The sequence below is a fragment of the Buteo buteo genome, chromosome 6, assembly GCF_964188355.1.
Source record: "Buteo buteo chromosome 6, bButBut1.hap1.1, whole genome shotgun sequence".
Lineage (NCBI taxonomy): Eukaryota > Metazoa > Chordata > Aves > Accipitriformes > Accipitridae > Buteo > Buteo buteo.
Genome location: NC_134176.1, coordinates 3,495,943 through 3,518,456, shown reverse-complemented (window position 1 = coordinate 3,518,456; position 22,514 = coordinate 3,495,943). Strand labels below are relative to the sequence as shown.

At 50.0% G+C, this 22,514-nt stretch overlaps 2 protein-coding genes across 5 annotated transcripts in view; one reads left to right on the top strand and one right to left on the bottom strand.

Annotated features, from left to right (window-relative positions):
• Positions 1–7,264, bottom strand: part of ATL1 (atlastin GTPase 1) — a 32,985-nt gene extending 25,721 nt beyond the window's left edge. For 2 of the 3 annotated variants that reach the window (XM_075029450.1, XM_075029451.1), the window contains exons 1-2: positions 7,060–7,264; positions 1,298–1,486 (exon numbers count right to left, since the gene is read on the bottom strand). In XM_075029450.1, coding sequence (XP_074885551.1) covers positions 1,298–1,486; positions 7,060–7,093 — 223 coding nt within the window. In that variant the 5' untranslated portion in view covers positions 7,094–7,264. The remainder of the gene's footprint in view (positions 1–1,297; positions 1,487–7,059) is intronic. The other variant, XM_075029452.1, reaches the window with a different exon arrangement.
• Positions 7,265–16,298: 9,034 nt separating this feature from the next.
• MAP4K5 (mitogen-activated protein kinase kinase kinase kinase 5) overlaps positions 16,299–22,514 on the top strand; it is a 73,474-nt gene continuing 67,258 nt past the window's right edge. For both annotated transcript variants that reach the window (XM_075029449.1, XM_075029448.1), the window contains exons 1-2: positions 16,299–16,421; positions 16,788–17,015. In XM_075029449.1, the coding sequence (XP_074885550.1) occupies positions 16,908–17,015 (108 nt within the window). In that variant the 5' untranslated portion in view covers positions 16,299–16,421; positions 16,788–16,907. The remainder of the gene's footprint in view (positions 16,422–16,787; positions 17,016–22,514) is intronic.

Here is a 22,514-nt window from a genome sequence, read left to right as displayed (position 1 = left end):
AAATACACAGATGTCATGCAGAGCTGCTATTCTGAGGGTCTTGGAACCACATTACTTTACTGCACGGAAAAACAGAAACTACCAAAGAGAGAAAACAGAGGTTTAATGGGAAACTTTAACTTGTTGTTATTTCCCTGGAATTGAGCATCCATGTATCGATCAGGTTAGGTTGCTTATCAGCAGCCCTCTAGGGATTAATTCGATCAGCAGCAATAGCTGTGCGGATCCTTTCTGAAGCTGTGTTTACCCCAGCTGTCTACATTATAAACATATCACAGTGCCACCAACGATACCATGAGCCAAGCACTGAACAGACCTTACAGTCAGGCTTGATCCCTCTGCACATTCTCCAGAGAGCTTCAGCTTCCAGGAAGCTTATCTGCCCTCTGCAAATGGCACTGGCAAAGAAAGACATCTCTCTCCGAGCTGCAGTCTCCCTTGCACTTATCGCATTCAGCGCGGCTGCTGCTGTGACATGAGTTCTGCTCACTCTATTCATGCTGAACTACCCCCTCGGTACGACAACCAGCCAACGATCATCAGCAAGGCTCTGAGGAGGCTGGGAAAGGCAGCATCGCTTTGAGCATGCACCAGACATCCTCTTCTTCTCTCCGAGACAGGCTTGCGCAGAGCTCTGCATCTTATCCAGCTAATGAGGGAAAAACGAGAAGTAAAGCCTTGAAGCAAAGCATATATACCGGACAGCCAGGGCAGAGGGGATTTGTAGAGCAATAACCTGTATCAATCCTGTACAAAGGATCAGACAGGATCCTGCAGAAAGGATGCATGGCAGGGCACAGCTGCATCCCGAAGCACTGAGACCGCCGTGGGAGCCTGGCCTGGACAGCTATGAGTTAGCAAATTCCCTCAGCCCAGGGCTGCCATAAGGTGTCTAGACTGAGGTGCTCCTGGGAGACACTGTCTTTGAGAGGACGAAGCAGGGAAGCCTGGCTGGGTAAAGCCCTCTCTTACACCCATCACTGATCTGCAATCCTCCCTGCACCGCACTCTCTGAGGGCTCCTAGCCCTCAGAAAGCCACCTGAGCTGGGTTTAAGAACACACACACACACACGTTCACCACCCCCTTCTATATCCTACCTGCACCTCCTACACCCAGGGCACGGCTGACCACACAGCCACACAACCCTCCCTCCACCCTGCTCACACCTCTGCTGGGATTTGTGACACCCCCACGGAGTCAGAGGACCCCAGACCCAGGGAGGGGAAACACCAGGCGCTAGCACCCACTAACCAGAGCCACCGAGCCCCTCTGAAGCGGCACATGTACACGTGTACCTCCCTCGGGCCCCAGCCTGTTTCCTAATGCCTGGAGCTGGTGGTTCTGGGAAATGCAGCAGTGAACGGGAAGGCAGAGCCGGACCTTCTCGTGCCCAAGCAGGATATCACTTGCACTTCCCCAGACTGGAGGTACAGATGCAATCACAGCTCTGCCATGAACCAAGGTGCAACGCAGGTTCTTGATACCTGTGGAAATGATGGGTAAAGGACACAGCCCGCCATGTAGATCTCCACCCAGGGAGCTGCAGGGCATGGCTTAGAAAACAGGTGAAGAAAACTGTCATGTAAAAAATTAGCCCTGTCCTTCAACAATCAAGAATGTCAGGTAAAAGGCCACGCTCAATAGTCATTTGGGGTTTTGCTTTGAGACTCCAAGCTATCCCCTCCAAAGTCAGGGTCAACTCTTCTACCCCAGCTGCACAGCAGTGTTAACACCTCCGCCCAATGCAACCTGCACTCCCATGTGCTCCTGGCGAGCACCCCGCTTCTCTGCACCCCAGGATGCTTGCAGCAGGGAGCTGAGTAGGGTGGCTAATGCTGCCAGGCTTGGTACTCATCCTTTGCTTTTTTTGGAGCTGTGGTAAGATGTAGAATGTACCTTCTTCCCGCCAGCCCTGAGTCATCCAGCTGGCAGCATAGCCGCTTCAGCTACAGCGTGGCCAACTCAGCCCCTTTTCCCTTTGGCAGACGAAACAAGGAGATGAACGATTATGCTGATAACACGAGTGGTTTGGGACCTTCCTGCATAAAAGACTGCTGACAGAAACAAGAGCTTGGATGATTAGCGGCCACCAAACCTGTCTGTTACAACAGACACATCTCAAATGCCAAAGTCCAATGTGCAACTTTTTAACGACGACACCTACTACCACTTACATGAAGCTACTGTGCCTTAGCTGGCTCTGAAACAGCAGCAATGCCTACCGCTGTGAAATTTCCAGGCTGAGTTCATTATTAGCATGCTTTAGAGACACAGGCACACAACTACCTTGGGAAGAAAGCAGATCAGAGGTTTTTCTAGAAGGTTTTCAGGAAGTTTCAGGTCACGTTAGAGTTACATGGCTATGTCGACGCAAAGGCAAGGCAGGCGACTCTCAGAGGCAACCTTATTCCCACCTGTGTTCGTCAAGACTGTCGTAAGGGAGTGCTACCAAAAGGCCATTACCTATTTGTCAGGTACAAATCCTGGGCCTGCTCACTTACTCACATTCAAGCCTAGCCAGACTCCGGTGCGACACGATGACTGAAATGCACCTTGCAAGAATACGTCTCCAAAACTCTCACTTCACCCTCAGCATGCATTTTCTGTATGGTCCTTCATCCGCTCTGTTTGTCAGCAACCAGCCTCCCTCCACCAATAGTATTTGATTTAGTAATTTCTGACATGAAATTATTTTTACCCTTTTGTTGTTACAATTGCCTGAAAATAAAGTTTGGTAAACGTGCCACGAAATCCTAGGATATAGCGTGAAAGGCAATTACACTCTGGAGAAAATGTTTCTGTATACAGAGCGCTTTAAATACATTGTACTGGCTTGGCAGTGTTCAGGGCCTTCTCTGGAGCCTCCACCCCATTTGGGAGATTTGTGTTCAGTTAGTTTATTGCCTTAACACTTAAACTTCCTTCAACTGATAGCAAATGTGAGCATTTCTGGCAGGAACAAAGGAGCTGGGGTCCCTCTAGACTGAAGTGACTTTTGGAGGTGATCCCTGGGATATCTTGTGCCTCGCGGAGCGCGGTGATACCTGCACCAGACTCGCTCCCCGGCTGGAGAAGGTTGCGGTCAATGGTGCAGAGGAGTTAATATAAGGCCCGCTGCCTATGAACATCACCTAGGCCCTAAACAATATTTATGTGTGCTGTTTCTCACCCATGGGCTTAGGAGAGAAAATGCAGCAGGATACAACCAACTCCATACGCCGCTTCCCCCTTCCCTTAATCAGGCAGGCAGCCAGCGCCGAAGCCTCTCGCTGCACAGACGCAACATGAAGCGTGACGAGGGCACCATGTCACCGCTGCGAGGAAGGCTCAGGGCATCTCGGTTCTTCCCCCAAAAGGGGAAAGGCAGGCTGATCTTGCCCCTGCTCATCTTGTAATGGATCAGACCGTGCTATTCAAATTCTTTGTACGATGCCGCTGCCTCAAAACCGAAGGCACAAAGACCAAGCATCACGTTTAGCAACTTGGGCCTCTAGCTCGCAGCATTGTCTTGTCTCTTCTTTCAAGTCCCAACACTTCATTTTCTTTTCTCATTTAGAAGCTAGTAATTTGGTTGTGAATCTTCTCGTATCTAGTGGCTTTTTGTGTAAAGGCCCGCCTGTCTGAAACATCTCAGCTTTCACTTTTCAGGAGGTTCCCAGCATTCAGTCACAAAGAAATGGCAGTAAGTGGAATCTGAAAATCCACCATAAAAGGTCAGAAAACAAATGACAAACAGAAGGGATGTTAGCACTATTAGTTAATAAAACCAAAGGACTACCAAAATCATCCTTTTCTTTCCAGCTTAACCCATTGCTGTGCAGTCAGAAAGTGTGGCATTGATGATCTCAGCCTGGCCTGTGCTGGAGAGGAGTCCCTTCTCACCAAAACAGTTGCTCGGCCCTTCCTGGCAATCAGCCCCCTTTAAGAACTCTCACGAATTTCATGTCCAGTTTGAAAATCCTGACCAAGAAGTATATATAACCTCTGTAATCGCTTTTGTGGTTTTGAAACTGAATTCTTGATGAGTGGGTCATTCCAATTACAACATGGGCCATGATGGGAAACATGAGAGATTTCACACAGTTTGTTTCAGTCTGTGCTGTTTAAATGAGTGACTGGGAGCAGAGGTCTCTAACGGCTTTACTGTATCAGGGGGAGCAGGCTGCTGAGCATCTGCAACTGCCAAAGAATTTCAGGAAAATGTCGGTGTAACCTTCATCAAGCTGGCTGGACTTCACCACGGCAAACACAGGATTTAGACTAACAATCCTTATTTTGGGAAAAGCGGGGTCCCTTAATCTTACCAAAAATTATACAAAAAATTACACATCTGCAGCTCCCTCAGCCATTCATCCAGCAACTAGCAGCAGTTGGGAGGTCTATGCACCACTTAGCACGTTCAGTAAGAGAGCCTTAAATGATGCATAGCCTTATGCTGACCTTGTGCCCAGGGCTAAATCCTACGCTTGATGCATTACACACCCCTACACGAGCTCCCGGGGATGTACGTATGTGACAGTAACCCAGCTTTGATAGCTGACCGGAGGCAATTTCTTCTGGGTGCCATACACTCACTCACCCTCATTTGCTCTGTGATCTTTAAAAAAGCAAATTATTTTTATGAAATGAGGGAGAAGGGTTGCCTGTTTTCAGGCCTGACTAACCAGAGAGTAACTAGGGCAAAGTTTGATCCGTTTCAAAATAGCGTAATATTTTTAATGACCCATAAGCCCATTTTTAGAACACAGTGAGGACTTTCTGACTTAGTTTGACTAAAAGCCTTGAGACTCTTCCTTCACCAGCTAGGCTGAAAAATGTAGCAGTGGAAGAGTCACCCCATGGACTGATGTCACCAGACAATGCTGCAGTCACTGGATGTAAACACATCTTTCAGGGCAATGAGCTTCTATTGTGTAAATGCACACTTCTATTAAAGGGGGCTTTTTTTTCCCCTAGTAAAAAATACAGGCATTTTGCTCTCTAATTTATTAGCTGCAATGTCAACCAGCCTGGTAAAGTGCCAGGAAATCATTCTAGGAATAGGTAAACCTCTGTGGAAGACAGGTATGATTTTGACCTGTGGATGGGTTGCAGCAGAAGGCAGCTGATCCCACAAAGATCCACTTCGATCCATGGATGGTTCCAGATTCTTGCAAAGCTTAGAGAATCTAAGGAAGAGTTCATCAAACCAGTGACACATCACATTTCACTCGAGTACGGCTTAGCAGCATGTTTAGACTGAGGGATGTGCCTAACTGTCTTGCTGGACCAAGGCTATACTTTCCAAGATGATGTTTTCTCCATTTATATCCATTTCGGCATCATTTGCATTTTCTTCTCATGCTATCGAGATCTGACGGGAAAGCACCAGCACGTGTACGTGTGTGCAATACTCAACACACACAGAGACAGGACTGACAGCTCTGTGAGACAAAGCTGAGAATGTCAGCATGTTCACTGGGAAGTTTTCCCTCCAGTTTACTGTAGGGTCTAACGACCTTCGCCAAGAGTCACAGTTAAAAATGGCGCTGATCAAATGAGCATTGCTCGTTTTCTCCCTGCTCTCTTGCAAAAAGACCACCACCCGCTCCGTTTACTCAAATCACACACTCCGTTATCTGAACGCTTCCGCAAACATGTCCCTGAACTGTTAATCATTACCATGGGAAATAGTACACTCATCTATACAAATTAGAATGTAATTTGTGTATCTAAACATCACAGCCCAGCTCACCTGCTCTGCCTGATGAGACAGGATACCGCGAGCACCGATGAGCGAGTTCACATGGAATACAACTCGGGGGAAATGACAAATTACTCAGCAGCCTCAAATAACAGCAAATGGCTGTATAAAACCTGATTTTCTACGAAACAGCGCGTCAGTGGAAGTTGGTAAAGCGATACATCGCTGAGCGCTGGACGCAGCCCTGGCTGTACGCAGGGCAAAAGGCACCAGGAGCCCCTCTGCTTGCTCGGTGCAGCCCACCTGCGGGATCAGCTTTGGCTCCCGTGGGGAAGCTGCAGCTGCCGGCAGATCCAGGCCGGCCGCAGGCAGGCAGCTCCGGAGGAGAAGGGAAGCCTTGAGGAAGACGCCGCAGAACTTCTTCCTCCTCGTGACCCCGCTCGGCTCCCTGGCCATGCTGCTTACCAGGCGGGGTTGGTAAAGGGATGGATTTAAAATGGCCCCTCTCTGGAGGGTCTGACACACCAACAAAGCCCTACAGCCTCCAGAAATGTGGGAAAAAAAACCCCAAAAAACAAAAAAACCTCTGCAGGAGCGACCTGCCGGGGAAGGCCGGCAGCTCCGTCTGAAGGTGGAAGGTGGGGCGAGCAGGACTCCTGCTCCCCCGGCTTGAGGGGACATCCCCTGCCCACCCTGGGACTGGGGGCAGGTGCTGTGGGGACAGCAGCGATGGGGACGAGGGAGATCAGGGCAGGCCGGAGGGCCCCCCACGGAGGGCTCGGCCACGGGGGCGTGGGGGTGTCCGGCCCTGTGTGGGGGACAGAGCCCCTCATACGCCTGGCCGAGGGCTGTGGCAAGCCGCGGGGCGAGGCGCCCAGCACCCCGCCACAACGGGCACCCCCAGCCCAGCTCCCCCCACACACACACACACCCCCGGCCATGCTGCAGGCAAGGCAGCAAGGGAGGGGCAGCCGGACACCCCCGCCACCGGCTCCAGACCCCCAGAAGGGATTGGGGGGGGGGTGAGTGGGCAAAAGATGCCCGTGTGGACCCACGGAGGGAGTGGGGCGAGGGCGGCCCTCCGCCCCTCCAGGCCCCGCAGCCCCCCTTTCCCCCCGCCGTCCCCCCTCCTCGCCAGGCCCACCGCCCCGCCCGGTGGCCCAGGCCCAGGCGGGGCCCTGCGCGTTCCCCCCCCCCCCAACCGCCCCGGCGTGGAACGGGGAACGGGCCGCGGGCCGCCGCAGGCCCGGCATTGTTTGGCGGCCGCGGGGCGGCCGCGCCCGCCCGGGGCTCAGCACCCTCCCGCATCCCCACACACACCCCGCCCCGCCAGCCGTGTGTCGTCCCCCCCGGCCTTTCCCCTCCACCGCCTACCCCAGCTGCTCCTCTCCCGGCGGTTCCGGGCCATGGCGGGGCGCGGGGGCTGCCCGGGCCGCGGCGGCTGCGGGAGGTTCCGTACGCGCTCCGAGCCGCGCTGCGTCTGGCGCGGCTGCCGCGGTGGAGCGGGGCGGGCGGGGGAGACGGCGGCGGCGGCGGCAGCGGCAGCATCCCCGCCCGCCGCTACGGCGTGGCACGGCACGGCACGGCGGTCCCTGGGGCACCCGCCCACGGGCGTCTGCGCTCGGGGCACCCACGCGTGGGGCGTCAGGCGTGGACACGCGTGGGTCGGGCGCGGGCAAGTCCGGGGGTACCCCGGGGTAGGTAGCGAGACACATGGCAACCCCCCCCCCCCCCACGGGCACCCACCCACGGAGGTGGGGGAGGCATGGGTGGGGGACCCAGCACAGCCGGGATGCATCCACACCCAGGTCACTCCTACCGGGGTGCTGGGCTTACTGGAGGGGGGGGGTACCCACATGGGGGGCATCCACACGTGGGGAGCCCTAAGCACACTCATGGGCACCCACGCCCTGGGGGCATCCACACGTGGGGAGCCCTAAGCACACTCATGGGCACCCACGCCCTGGGGGCATCCACACGTGGGGAGCCCTAAGCACACTCATGGGCACCCACGCCCTGGGGGCATCCCCACTTGGGGCACCAGGTTCATCTGGGGCACTGGGCAGCCACCCGTGGGGAGGCACTGGGCACACAGCTCCCCCACTCAGCCTGCCCAGCATGGGACGGGCTTGGGGCTCACGCAGGTACGCACCTTCCCGGGTGGGCACGTGCACAAACACCCACCCGGCTGGGATCGCCCACGTACACAGAGCACCCAGGCGGGGGACACCCCCGCCAAAGCAAAGCCGCACGCACCACGGCTCATGCGCACGCACAGCTTGAACGCGCTACTTGAACGTGCCCTTCCCGGAGCATGCGGCGAGCGTGTGGGGACACGTGGGCTGAGAAATCACTGGAGGGATCCCGCCCTGGGGTGGGGGGTCAGCCAGCTCCTGCTCCCCCCGTTCTGCCACGTCAGATCGTGACTTAGCCTGAGTGCACCGGAATGCCCAGGTGCAAAACTTCGGAAGGGGAGCAGCGGTGCTGGCCCTGTGCCCTGGCTGCCCCAAGGTGTCCCTTGTAGCCTCAGCCAAAACATTCCACCCGGAGGGACGCAGGGAGCACATTCTGATTTCTTTAATATCGCCTTCCCGTGCTCTCTTGCCAGCTGCAGCCTCCCCGTCCTGTGTTAATTGTGCAAACCCAGGAAAAGCGTTGAAGCCCTTTGCAATGCCGGCCATGGAGAGCTCGCCCACTCCCACCCACGCACCGCAGACTGCCACGCACGTGAGCGTGCTCATCCTCAGCGTGCCAAGCTAATGCTTGTCGATACTTTTGATGCCAACAAGCTGCCGGTCAACTTGTCTGAAGCCGCAGCCTTGTGCTGCTCTTTGGAAGAAGCATGGCACAGAGCTCAAGGCATGATCTCTAAACTGGGAATGTGGCAGTCACCAGAGGATTGTACAGGCCAAAATCTGGAAGGATGAGAAGGGAACTGAGCCCCAGACTGTATCTGCAAGAGGAGATATTGGGAGAGTGCTGCTCATTTCTGCGCGGTGGTCAGGGAAAGCCAATGGCCGTCCAGCTCTGTTAGATGCATAGGAACCGGTGGGACCTGCTCTTCACTTCTGAAAGCAGGAAAAAATTCAAAAGTGAAGCAACCTTCTGTTCCAGGCAGCTCATCCGTGCCAAAGCCATGTGTTGTTGCGCTCCCATTGATATGCTGATACATAATTTGTAAGTGCGTTCTCCAATACTCGGCAACTGCCTCCCGTTGGCTTCCTCCATGTGTTTACAGCATCAGAGCAAAACATATAATTTCAGCTCACTGAAGTGCCGGCTCACGTGGCAGGCAGCTGGATCCTCCTGCCCACAGCTGCCGGGCACTGTGACCACGAGGAGCTCAGCCGCTCGTGGCCTTTGTAGAAGCTCCTTTATGATTTTTATAAATAATCCCTGAAGTCGCATGGGCCTGTTGCTTCTTCAAAGCAGCAGAGAAGCGACTGGCATTGTGAGGGGGGATTTCTTATGCTGGAGACTGCCAGAGTGGTTCAAATGGCTTGAAAGAGGAGATTAAAAGAAAAGCAGCTGGGAAATGGAGAGAGAGGAGGATGGAAAAGGAGATCTGTTAATTTGAAACTCTAATTAAACTGAGATGGGCTCAGGTCCTGTCTTTCTCATTTCCTTGGAGAATTGCTGCTTAGGTCAAGCTTGTACTGCCCCATTTACTGACATTTTTTCCCTTTCTCTTTCCATTATGGCACGTGGTATTAAATGAAAGAGGAGCGGAGAGGTTGGATCCTGTGCTGTGCCAGGGGGATTGTCTGCACGCACTCCCAAGGCTTTTTCCTGCATTATTTCCTATGATCCCAAGTCAGGGAGTTTTGCAGATTCTGCTTCCAGGGGGTGACTCAGCATTTGTTCATTTTCGCCCACAGTCGATCCCTTCCCTCCACCGATTCACCTTGCCTTTATTTTTCCAGTTGCAAACAGCCCTTCCTAGGAAGTATCTTTACGTTCTTGCTGGCCGAGTTGCCAGATCACAAAGAGCTAATTTCACAGCAGACACACTGAACAGGCACGCAATGGATGGATTCTTGAGGAAAAACGGTGCTAAATGGGGGAAAGGCAAAAAGAGAAAATAGCCTGCAGAGAGAGACGATAGCTGGGAGTCCCCCAGCTGGTGTGCCAAGAGATATGGTGCTGAAAAGGCCCCAGAATTAGGAGGGAACCTCGATTTAAATCCATCATGTATACCGCTCACACAGCTTGCAGGGCTAGTTTCATAATTCACCTTGATTCGACTGGCCCACTTACCCAGGCAGCATTTACAGTTGCTTTTCATATCCCCAGCCCTTCGCAAACAGAAACCAGCCGCGTTGTGCAAGACTTATGTAAGAGGTGGGAAAGGGACGCTACAAAATCTCTGCTCTTTCTCAGGTGCCACCAAGTACTCGCCAGGGCTTGCTCTTGAGAGAAACCGTGCCATTCACATGACTTTTCTTTGCCATGACACAGACAAGGCGCTGTCTTAACTCCAAGTGACAGATCTGTTCTTACGGTGGTTATACAAGGTTCTTGAATATGTTCGCTTCTTCCCCGTAGTTATTATTATCACTTCTGCCTCCTCAGTCTTCACTCTTTCACTGCTTCTGCTTAATTGCATGGGAAAGTAAAAGAATATAGATCTCAACTGTGTTTGAAGAGCATTGCAAAGGGACTTCTCCCAAGCAGTACACTCTGTGGCGATGATTTGTCATCACTGTTTTAATTTCTGTACCCTTACTCTTGGGTTAAGAGGCCACAATTCCTAGCAAATATCAAAAAGTGATAAAACAGAATCAGCTTTTTCCCCACTCTTCTTGAAAGCCGAAGCCTTCCTAACATCTTTCTGGTTTTTTCTTACTGAAATATTTTTAAGTGAAGCAGATCTTTGTTGCTTAGGAAATCCTTCTATTCCTGCTGTTCTATTTCTCACTCCAAATAGTGTTATGATCGCCTACATTCACATGGGGTTTGCAGCCAAAGGAATTACCTTTGCTTCTTCTGTAAACATGATTGCACACTATGGCTGTAACAGAGCGATCATATTTCACTCACAGAGGAGACAGAATTTCAGCGATTAATTAAATGACTTGTTTAATCAGTCTGTGCGAAGGTCCTTCCTTCTGGAAGATGGTCTGAAAACTGAAGGAACTACTTAAGAATACAAAAAGCCGTGTAGCCATCAGCCCAAAATTTCAACCAAACCAACCCCAGTGTGTGTTCAGAGACAGGCCTGGTGCTGCCTTTGCACCATCTGCGTCTGGTCAGTGCTGAGCACCAAAATGACGAGATATTGCAGAAGTCCAGCAATAAACAAATGCAACTTTTCTCATCTGAGTTAGACTCTCAGGCCAGCTTCCAGTAGGTTCCTCACCCCAAACGGCATCCTCAGGGCTCTTGCAAGGTTTTGGTGGATTTGAGTAAAATACCCCACTCTCAGCTGTGGGTTTGGATAATATTGCAGACCCATCTGTGCGTGCGTCAGCGCTGTATCTGGAGCCTCACTGCCTCACAGCCCCAGGTTATTCCTTTCTGTCACAGACGCTAAGACACACCAGCATTGCAGGACTAACTACAACCTTCTGAGATTTCTCTTCCTTCCTCTTATTTCTCTTCAGAGGTCAGTAAGATCTCTTCTAAGCCCAACTTCCCACTTACTTCCAATATTGTTTTTAATTTCTTCTTTCTCTCCTGCACTGACAGGCAGATGGACGCTATATTCAAAACATCCTTCCTTGCCAGTCTCTTTTTTTGCAACGTGGCTTTAGTAAGTCCAAGCCAAAATCTGTGCGTGCCAAGTTTGTTTCTAGGATTTCCCCTTGAAGATACACCTCGTTCAGGGAAAGGGTTCCAGCTCCTCTTGCATCTTGGCAGAAACAACCGAATCTACCTGCCTGCGTGATTCAGCAAGATATTCGCAATATGTTCCAGCCAGGTTTGTGTACCTGGAAACAGGGGGGAGCAGCCGGGTTTCCAGGCAGCGCTCTGAAGTCCCCTTGTTAATGCTGCTTCTAATTGAATGGTCACATTTTCCTGCATCCTCATGCTGAGCAGTTACTGTCGGCAGAGCTGCCTGCTTCACCTCTGCCCTCCCGCGCGTGCACATGGGAAGGAAGGGCATCCAGCTGGTTTCCTTCCTTTGAATGCAAACAGCACAATCAGCTGCAAAGTCTCCTGAGATACATCTACGTAAACAGGGTGACACAAAAATAATGTATAGCCACCAGCGCTCCTGTTCCTTCCGTGAAAAACAAATCCTTGCACAAGGGCCTCAGTTAAAGCTGGCATGAGGGTCTCAGCTATGTCTTATTTAATTCTCCTGCTCCTGCAAGGGATACAAGACTCCTGACAGCCCGAAAAGGCTTTGCTCACCCTTAAGTGCCTTTCCTCTCTTCCCAGAGCATCTCAGCAACAATCCCTGGAGACATCCTCAGTCTATGGGAGACTGATGCTTTCTTGAGCAAGTGAATTCCCACACTGGACATAAGAAGCATCTAACAGGCCTGGATGCCATCTCCTCCTCCTTCTTTTGCCCAAAGCTGCTCCCTCGGCTGTGTTCCTTGCATCCGTCTTGCCAAGACCTCTCCCTCTTTCTGCTCTCGCGACAGAAATAGGATGCTCCTTTCAGAGCACCTTTTCCCAAGCTCTTTATTTTTTTCCAGCCATCTTTTGTACTTGTCACCATGCCCACAGCAACTTCCATCCCAGCCGCCCCAAAGGGCCATTCCAGCAGCGAGAGACTGTTAGGGACCCTGCAAATCCTGCCCTATCCCTCTTATTCTGGGTCCCACTAGCAGAGCTCAGCAGGCAGGTAGCTGCTGAGGTGATGCTGAGAAGCTTTAGTAGGCTCAGCACCCTGCCTGTCGCAGGCAGAATCGGACTCAGTGGCGGGAAGCTGCCCACAGAAAGCCTGGAAATAGCTCCTCTGCAGGCCCCTCGCTCGTGGCCGCAGGGAGACAGGGTGTAGCAACAGTGTGTGTTTCGTCGGGGAAGAAAACCAGCCTGAAAAACCCAAACCACAGACTTAAGAAAAAAAAGCTACATCTCGAATCATAGGGAAGATGCTGCAGCATTTCTTGAGAGCGTACTCCGTCTCCTCAACAATTAAGTTTGATTTAAAATACAGTGTATTGCAGGAAGCAATGAGTGGGAAAAGCTGCAGGCCCTCAAGTTGGTTCAGGAGCCTTCAGCCTCGGCATTGCCGTGCAGCTGATCTATTTTATTATTCAAACACACCACAAACATGAAGCAATCCCACAGAATAGCTTTGAATACCTTCCATGTGAGGTTGTTAAGACTATATGTGAAATGAAAGACATTTTAGCAGTCTGATAAAAACTGGGGCTGAAGTATTTTTTGTTCATGCTGCTGTTTCATAGCTCAGAGTTCATTTGACAATGAACATGCATTCACATGCACACGGCACATTCCGCTGCTTTTAAAACCACCTTTATTATATTGTTCAGTTAGAAATTTCTACCATTTTGCATCCACCGTTTCCAGATGAATCTCGATGTCTCATTAAAATAACCTTGGCTATTCTTCCTCTTAAGACTACAATGCAAACAGATCACATTCTCTAATCCTACGTAATGCCTTATGTAAAACCACTTAACATTCCTTTTAAGGCTGGGACCCATCCAGACGAAAGATGCTGCATAAAAGCACATTCCTTAACACGCTTGACCAGAAAAGCAACGTGGTCTAGGGTGGAAAATACAGAGTGGGAATCGGTGTGTGTTCAAGGGTACACGCCTGGCATTGTACAGTGTCGGGCCATGTCTTGCACTGTATGCTTTGCACAACTCATTTAGCTCCATTTTTCTAATCGTGAAATGGCAGTAGTAATACAGTCCCGGTGCTGCTATTATTTATGTACACTTTCCAGTACTGCTTCCAGCAGGGACTGAGACTCAGCTGGGGAAGGTGGACTAAAGCTTGGATCGCAAGGCACGCTCCGAGAGCTCACTCTTCATCACTGACAATATGGGACGGGAAACTACACTTCCAGGTGGGAAGTGAAACTCAACGCAGCAAGGACAAAATAGTGGTCAATACAGGAGCCTTTGCATTAAATTGCAGTCATCGGACAGCCCTTGGATCTGTAAGACATTCTAGGAGGCCAAGTCTTAATGCACCATCTGCTACTGGAAAATGAAATGGCCTCTTTCCTGTGCTGTCATCTGATGGCTTGTCAAGAGCAGCAAATCAGCAGAGTGAAAAGCGGTGTTCGAACCCCCAGCCAAGGAAGAGAAAAGAAAAAGGACGCAAGCAGCTCGCTATCAGTAGTGCAGGAAGCTAATTTATTGGGGGGAGAGGTGGTTGTTTTGTTAAAAATCGCTTGAGGAAATACAGCTCCCTAAAGGGTAAATAGTTTCTTCTTTATTTGCTGGGTGTTCAGGAAAACTTACGTATTTATGTTGGAGAGAACATACAGGATGTAGAAGGCTTTCAGAGTACAAGGGGAAATTAAATGCGAATCTCTTTAAATTAGCAGTCCCGTGCTCCCCTGTCTGTCTGGAAGCAGGACAGTTTACATTTTGGAGCCTGCTTCTGACACACACCATTTCAAATGAGCCCACAAATAAAACCCCAATAAAATCAAATGCCACTGTGCAATTCCTGAGAGTCTGCATACGTTGTCTTTGAGTTTAACCTAAAGCAACACACCGATCCTAATGAGCTACGCTACAGAGGCTGTGTTTTGAAGGAAAAGCTTATGCAATCAGCACTTCTGTTTCAGGTAGTTCCATGCGGGATTTCTAAATGTGCTGGAGTAAGCTTAAAACCCAGACTCCATTTTAAACTGAGAATTGGTACCCAGCTGCTTCGTCGATAGACTATATTGGACCTGCGTGGGCTGTCTGACTGCCAAAGAGGCAGAACCAATCCAGAGTCCTGAACACCAAAGAGACTTGTACATCTGGCATCCATTTAATTTTTTTCTACCTAGCTTTTGCAAACTTGCTTCCTGTGTTGAGTATGTGGTATTTTTTGCGCCTAGAAAATCACACCTCCTTTTAGGCCTTAATGATTTTATGTGCGGCGAATGCTACTGCTAATTCCAGCATTCCTCTACTCCATATACCCAACTTTGGGTTTCTTCAATTGTTTAGCACTCATTTGAGAGACCATAGGTGAGTTTTGCTCAGAATTTCAGCTGCCTTGCTGAAAATAATTGTTCTCCAAAGAGGGAGAGGCAGATACAGAATACTTTCCATCTTGCAGTTTCACAGAAGCTTTTTTGACTTTAGGAGCCCAAGGAGACATGTCCCAACAAGTGCGAGTTAATTCTTGTGTGACTATCATTGCACTGGCTGCCCACAAAGCTAAATACCGTGGTGCTTGATTAGCCCACGAACAGGATTACGTGATGCGGCTGCAAGGTTGCAATCCAGATTGCAAAGGATGAGACTCACTGACCTGGGGAGTCCTACCCAGTCCGTGACCGTGTTCCCCCCAGCTGGTACAGCCTCTTCGTCCTCCTCCTCCTCCTCTCACACCTCAGAGCCCCTCTGGGAGCAGGTCAGCCTCCGATGCTCAGCCAGGAGGGGGTTTTTGCCACGGCAGCTGTGATAACCCCTACCAGGAGGTACACGAAGGAGCAGCTCTGGTGTCAAAGATGGGAAGCTCAACCTGGTGTTTGGCAGAAGCATACATATGGATATAAGTACATATATGCAGGGTAGGCAAGCTGGGGGCTTTCCTCCTGCCCCAAACCAAAGAGGCACAGGCCAAAAGCCATGCCTGCCCCCACACTTGTGTCTCCACAGCGAAGACATGGACCTGTTGGAGCAGGTCCAGAGGAGGGCCAGAAAAATGATCCTGAGGGCTGGAGCACCTCTCCTATGGGGACAGGCTGAGGGAGATGGGGTTGTTCAGCCTGAGAAGAGAAGGCTCTGGGGAGGCCTTATTACAGCCTTCCAGTACCTAACAGGGTTTATAAGAAACATGGGGACAAACTTTTTAGCGGGGCCTGTTGTGACAGTACAAGGGGTAACGGTTTTAAACTGAAAGAGGGTAGATTTAGACTCAATAAAAGGAAGAAATTTTTTATGATGAGGGTGGTGAAACACTGGCACTGGTTGCCCAGAGAGGTGGTCAATGTCCCATCCCTGGAAACATTCAAGGTCAGGTTGAACGGGGCTCTGAGCAACCTGGTCTAGTTGAAGGTGTCCCGGCTCATGGCAGGGGGATCGGACGAGATGTCCTCTAAAGGTCCCTTCCCACCCAAACCATTCTGTGATTCCATGAGGCGGCAGCCCCAGAGGGTCCCACTCTGCACCTCCAGCGCGGGCAGTGGGGCCTTCACCCCCCACCCGGGGGGGGGGGGTCGCCTGTACCCCCAGCTCTGCCTCTACCGGGCACAGAGACACCCCCTTCCCGCCGCAGGGCGGCCTGCGGGCCCGCACCGCACCGCACCACCGCCGGCAGCCATCATGAGAGGTTTTACTAAGGCCGAGGGGCGGCCCGGGCCCGCGGCCGGCGCGGGGCGGGGGAGGAAGGCGGGCGGGCGGGCAGGCAGGAGGAAGGGAAGGGAAGGAGAAGGGAAGGGCCGCGCCGTGGCGCTGCGGCGTCGCGGAGGCCCGCTGCTCGTCCCGTCCCGACCCGACCCGGCTCGCCTCGCCTCGGCTCGGCCGGGCGGTGTGCGTGCGTGCGTGGGGGCCGCGGCTGGGGAGGAGGAGGAGGAGGAGGAGGAAGGCGGCGGCAGCGCTCCCTCTCCGGCGGGACAAAGGGCTGTGGGCGCGCAGGTAGGAGCCGGCCCGGCCTTGCTGCGGGCCTGGTTGCGGGCGGGCTGGCGGCTGCCCCGGCCAAGCGGCGGGCGGGCGGGCCGCGGCGCCTCCTCAGCGCCGGCGGGACGGGACCTCCCTCCCTCCCTCCTCACAGCGGCCGGGGCGGTTGCTCCCCGCCGGGCTGGGCGCTTCTCCGTTGTCCGTCCCCCCCACCTCCCTCCGGGGAGCCGCGGAGGGCGCTGCCCCCTCCGCCGGGCCGCCAACGGCCGTAGCAACCGCCGGCTGCCTGCCTTTGTCTCGGCAGCCGCGGCCCTGAGCCCGCCCCGGGAGCCCCCCCCCCCCCCTCAGCCTTCCCGCCCCTCAGCAAAGCGCTTTCCGCCGCAGGAGCCATGGGCCGGCTGCCGCGTTAAGGAGCAATCCCCGGCCGGAGGGGCGAGGAGGAGGAGGAGGAAAGCAGCCGGTTGTCCCCTTCCCCGCGGCGGCGAGGGGTGCCCGCGGCTGGAGATGGAGCCGGCGGCGCGGCCGAGCGGGGATATCCTGAGGCGGAACCCGCAGCAGGACTACGAGCTGATCCAGCGGGTGGGGAGCGGCACCTACGGCGATGTCTACAAGGTGAGCCGGGGGTTCTCCTCACGGCGTGGCCTGAGGAGAACCTGGGGACCCGGGGCGTCTCTGGCAAGGCGTGAGGTTTCCCTCCCCGTCTAGCCCTTCGGAATAAAAGGATTGACTTCTGCTTGCAGCGTGGGAGAAGGGTCCGCCTTAGCGGTCCCCTGGCTGGTTTCCGAGAGGTTTGAATCGCTGAACGTTGCGGGTGATACTTTCCACGTTACTGCTAAAGGAGGTAGAAGGTCTCTATTTGCTGTACCTGTTTCCAGAACGCAGCAGTTAAAGCACCTGATTAAAAAGGTGCAGGTTTATCCCTGAGGTTAATAATAGCACGCAAAAGGCAGAAGCAGATTAAAGCTCTTCGGAAGCTGGAACAGAGTTACAGCTCGCGGTAGAGTTAGCGCTGCAAATCCAGTAGATGCTCTTGAAACGGTGCATACTGGTGCTCACATCTCCAGAACCACAGCCACGGGAAACAGAAGGTGTAAGGCACGGCGCGTTCCTCTCTGCGTGCTTCTCTGGGAGATACGAGCCCCTTTCCCAAATGTCAGGGATGCTCAGCAGCTGTAAGGGTTGGGCTGCTTATAAAGAAAGCCTTGAAGTTTTCGGCCTGTGTTTGGCAATCTGCGTTTTCAGCTGCATGGGGAGAGTGGCTGTGATGTTTTACTTTGTAATGCTGTTGAGTGTGCTTAAAATTGACCTGACACAACCAACCGTACAAGAAAAGGTGTGTTACTCTGCCACATGAAAGGCAGCGGTAATTGCTCATGTGGGGGGAGGGCTCTTCGCTAATGTTCAAATTGAAGTTTTATAGATGGATCTTGTTCCCACCACCCCTTTGAAATGGTTACTTGTGGCCTCGGGGAGTTATTTTTAAAAGTTTTCATGGTGCATATTTACCTTCCTTTTTTCTTTTATTTTTCTCCTAGAGCGCTGTGCACAGATCAGTCAAGTTCTTTGCTAGGGAATCTGGCACTAAATCCTTTAAAAGGACATTTCGGGTTTCATAAATCTGGAACCCAGCATACCTTGAGCTAGTTTGGTTGGGTATGCCTGGATAGTACAGGGCAGCATGACAAGAAATAACTAGTTGGGTTGCAGAGAAGTACTTTTGTGTCATCCCTTTGCTCTTTGTGGAAAAAGAAGTATTCTGCTTCTCATTATCCTGGTAATTAGTGGAGAGCTGTGCTGACATGTCATACAGCTTCCGGTTCCGGAGCTGGTTTGAATGCATGGCTCTGCTCTGTGCCATGTAAACATATCCCCTTAAAAAAACACCCCACAACCCTCACCCCCCCCCCCCCGCCTCCATTCTTTGAGTTATGAAAATGTGCCCTCTATTCCTGGAACAGTTTCAGATAGGAGTAAACCCAAACCTTCTCTTAGTGCAACCTGGCAAATTTAAATCAAAGTCTTTGGCAGTCTTTTCAGACATTGTTATGAGTCTAAAACAAGTATAAAGTTAATGAGTTTAAAGTAGTTTGAGAGCCTACATTTGTTTCTAGGTCATTGGTTTGTTCTTTGTTTTTATAAAGCCCTGCAAACAGGGAGGAACTGTATCAAGGGAGTACTGAGTCGGATGGCACTGGCTGTTATGACAAATATGCAAAGCAAACTTAGTTTTTCAAGTCATCGATGTTATGTTAATTTTAAAAGTAACTAAGGTAAACCTTTTTTCTTGAAAGACTTAACATATAAACATGGTACTTTTTATTTTTCTTAGTCCATGACAAGTCTCTTCCTAGCACAGATGGCACATCTTGTGCTTGCTGAGGGCTGTCAGTAGTGTTTATAAAATGCATTTCTTAGTGAGTATCCGATTGTTGTTATGTTGCGGAGCTTGGGCAAGGTTTGCTAGAGAGCGCTCTTAAATTAAAATGGAATTTTCCTCTCACCTCTTCAAGTGGTTTCTCTGCTCCATCACTACTAATGAGTCACCAGTGTCTCCAGCACAGTTGTTTTTAGGATGTCTAAATGAGACAGCCTTTCTGATTGTGGGATATCTGCCTCTTCCTCAGATGCTTTTTGGTGGTGGTGGTTCATGCCTCAAATTCTTCTTGGGGCATTTGGTAGCTTTTAGAGTAATTAGTTCTTTTTTGGATGCTGAAGGTGGAGGTTAAGCAAATATTTGTGTTCACTGTTAGGTTACAGAAGGATATTTAAGGCCTTTCTGAAAATCTCCTACCCACTTTGCTTTTCATTACTACTATGGAAGCTTAAAACTGAAATGTGTTTTCTTAGTGTTTGTGTTTGTTTTTTTTCTCTTGTCTGTCACATGGCACACAATGGTTGATTGTAGGGTTGCTCATAAGTACTGGATTCTTGATGTTGTTTTAATATTTTTTTTTTTCCCCAAAATGCATTTCAGGGTGGGGGAGAAACCATCCATAAATAATTAATTTCCTTATCTATTCACAGCATGTGTAAGTAGACTCAGGTTTAGGTCTACCAGTCTTGGAAGTATGCTTTCTGTTACAATCCTAATGCGTTAGTTGTCTCATCCGTGTTGGGAAAGCTTTTTTTTTCTTCTTAATAGAGGATATTACTGTTAAGCCAATTCTAATCCATTGAAATAATTTATCTCTCAAAGCATTGTATCAAGCTATCTTAAATTAATTGCTGACTTCTGAAAGAGGTGTGTAATAATGAAGATTGGGTACTGATTGGAACTTAATACGCTGACAGTATTTTTTTGTCCCCACTCTCTGTCAAATGGTTAGCATCCTCAGCATTGTATCCCTTAACACTGAAAAGGTGAGGTCTACAAGAGTGAGGTTTTAATTTGGCTTTCCTGGCAAGACGTCTCTTTGCCCTCCTTGGTCATACACATGAAAGTCTCAAAGCAGTATTGAAAAAGGATGTAAGTTTGTTCATGCATCTGCACAGTTGTGCTGAAATAGACATTGTGTGTGTGTGGTTAATGCAGAAACATCCAGTTGACTAGTGTCTTAGAGCAGAAAATTAAAAAAGCCACTAGAAACTATAAATGGAATTTAATCTCCAGCACTAGGAAGTGGCCCATCAGATCCTATCCCAGGTAAACTCTCACAGTGTGGTTAGATGTTTCCCAGGATGGGTCTTCATGCCAGCATGACCTGTCAGTGAACCTGCAGCTTTTCAGTAAGGCCTTGTAGTCTAATTTGTATAAGGCCAGTTTTGGCAACAAGTTCACATCATCAGCTCTATAAGCATGTGTTTCTGCAGTCTGTGATATTTTCTGGAAGTACTTGGAATGGTGTAAGACTGGCCTGTTTTCGTTAGTTTGTGGGATTCGGTTGCATCAGGACATCAAGTCATTCATTATGTGTACTTGTAGATGTTGGTGTCCTGAAGGGACTTAGAAAACAAGCACTGTATTAGGGCAATAATTTACTTTAGCAGTATCTTACTGGGATTTCCTGCATGGAGTTTTTATTTGGCTATTTATTAAGGACTCGGAATAGTTTTGCTGGAAAGATTTAGGGGAAAGAATACCATGTGTCAAGGTGAGGGTTGTGGGGTCACCACCCCTTGCACGTAAAAAGGAATTTAAAGTCTTCTACTAAATGTGTGAGTGCCTTCACCGTCAGCCTGTTGAGTCTGCTGGGGGACAAAAGACTTCCACTCACTACTACCTCCTCTTTCTCCTTCTCCCCCAACTACACAGGGCTTGGCTTTCTGTGGCTTTTAATGCAAGTGCCCCAAACAGAGTTTTAACTAATCTTCAATTTTGGAGAAGGGGAACAAAAGGATGGTTTATGTAGACTGTCTTTTTGAATGCTCTTATTTGGCAGCTGAGCTGAAAGATCATGTATTTGCTCAGCTCAGCACCGTCTGCAGGCTGCTTTTCCGGGATGAATAGCTGGATGTCTGTCCTCACTGAGTGGCGATGATCAAATATGATCTTGTGCAGCAGTTCTAAAGCTGTCTTGTTTTGGTTTTTCCAAGCAGGATTGTGAACAGTGCTACAGTAGCTTTCTTTAAAAGTAAGCACAGGGGACAAAAAATGTACCAAATTAGTAGCAGAAACTACCCTAAAACAAGAGATACATTTTTATTGAATATCATGGGAATTTCATTCCTTCTTGAGTCACCTGCTTAGTCTCTCCTCTTCTGTTGTTTTTTTTGTTTTGTTTTGTTTTTCATCTCCTGCACCAGATAAAAGCATTAACTTAGAAGAAACCTGTACTGGTTTGCCACTGATCACAGCTGCAGGAAAATAGCGAGCAATGGAATTAGATTGTGGCACACAGAGACCCTCTTGCTCAAATACGGTTTAAAAAAAAAAAAATCTTCCTTTTCCCCCCTCTCAAAGGTTGCCATAAAAGTGGGACTCTGCCCAGTGTGAGTCAGGTTTTGGCCCTGCTTGTGTGGTCAGTGCCTTATTTTCAGAGCTCTCGAGTATAATTCCTGGTGCAGTCAAAGGCTGTTGAGAACCTGTGTTTGATATTTTGAAAATAATTCCTAATGTCAGTCTAATTTCACAGATCATGAAAACTTACTGGTTAAAGCATTCTACTACTTAAAGTCAACATGTTAAGAATGGAGTATTAAGGCTTTATTTTAATACCAGAGTGCAGTTATGGCTATGATTAGTTTTTAATCACATACTCCCAACTTTATACAAATATGTTTTGGCAGCTGCAGACCAATTGGATTGGCCATCCCTGATTCAGCACTTCTGTCCCTGGTGAATATACATTGCTTACACATATAAATTACCATAAACCATTTGTCACATTGGGGGATTCCACTCTTCCTCTCCAGATCAAAGCCTTCTGGTTAGCAGTGTTTGCTGTAGCCATGCATGAACTCTGTGTACTCTAGTTTTTCCATATGAAGGGTGTTTAGAATGGCATTGAACCAGCACTGTTGAGTTTCTCCTTGTTGCTGTGGAGTTTCTCTTCTGGGAAATTGCACGCTTTTCTTTTAGGATGCAGTCAGTAGGATATATATATTGCTGAGAACTAACATGCTCAGTGGCTTATTGACACCCTCTGTTAGGATATTCAGGAGTTAGGGGGAAGCTCCTGCTTTCCATTTGCAATCTTTGTAAGGTTTTTTCTTATTAAGCATTTGGTCTTTGTTGTGGAGCATTCAAAGCTGTTTGGCTTTAAATGTTGCCTCCTGTTGCTCATGTTTTCTGTTAATGGTAGGTTATGTGGTGGAAATAGAGTGTTTCTCCCTATGTCAGTTTCTCCCTGTCTCTTACTTTCAAAAGCAGGTAGTCTACAAAATCTTAAAAATAAGGTCTGATTTCTTTTCCAGCTCTTGTGAAGAGAGTTGTCCTCCTGGGTTAGGTCCTCAGAGGAGCCAAAGAAAGAGTGGTAGCAACTTCTTAGTGTGCTTCCATCAGCTAGTACCAAGGCTGTACCCAACGTCTCTTAAGCCAAGGAGGAACTGAGAGTCTGTTTTGTTGAGTTTAATGTCCTGTTAGTACCAGCCTTGTCTCTGATGTAGTCTTCAGTTACGGTATTACTGTCTAGTATTCATCCTTCAGGAGGCATTCTGCTGGGTAGATGATTT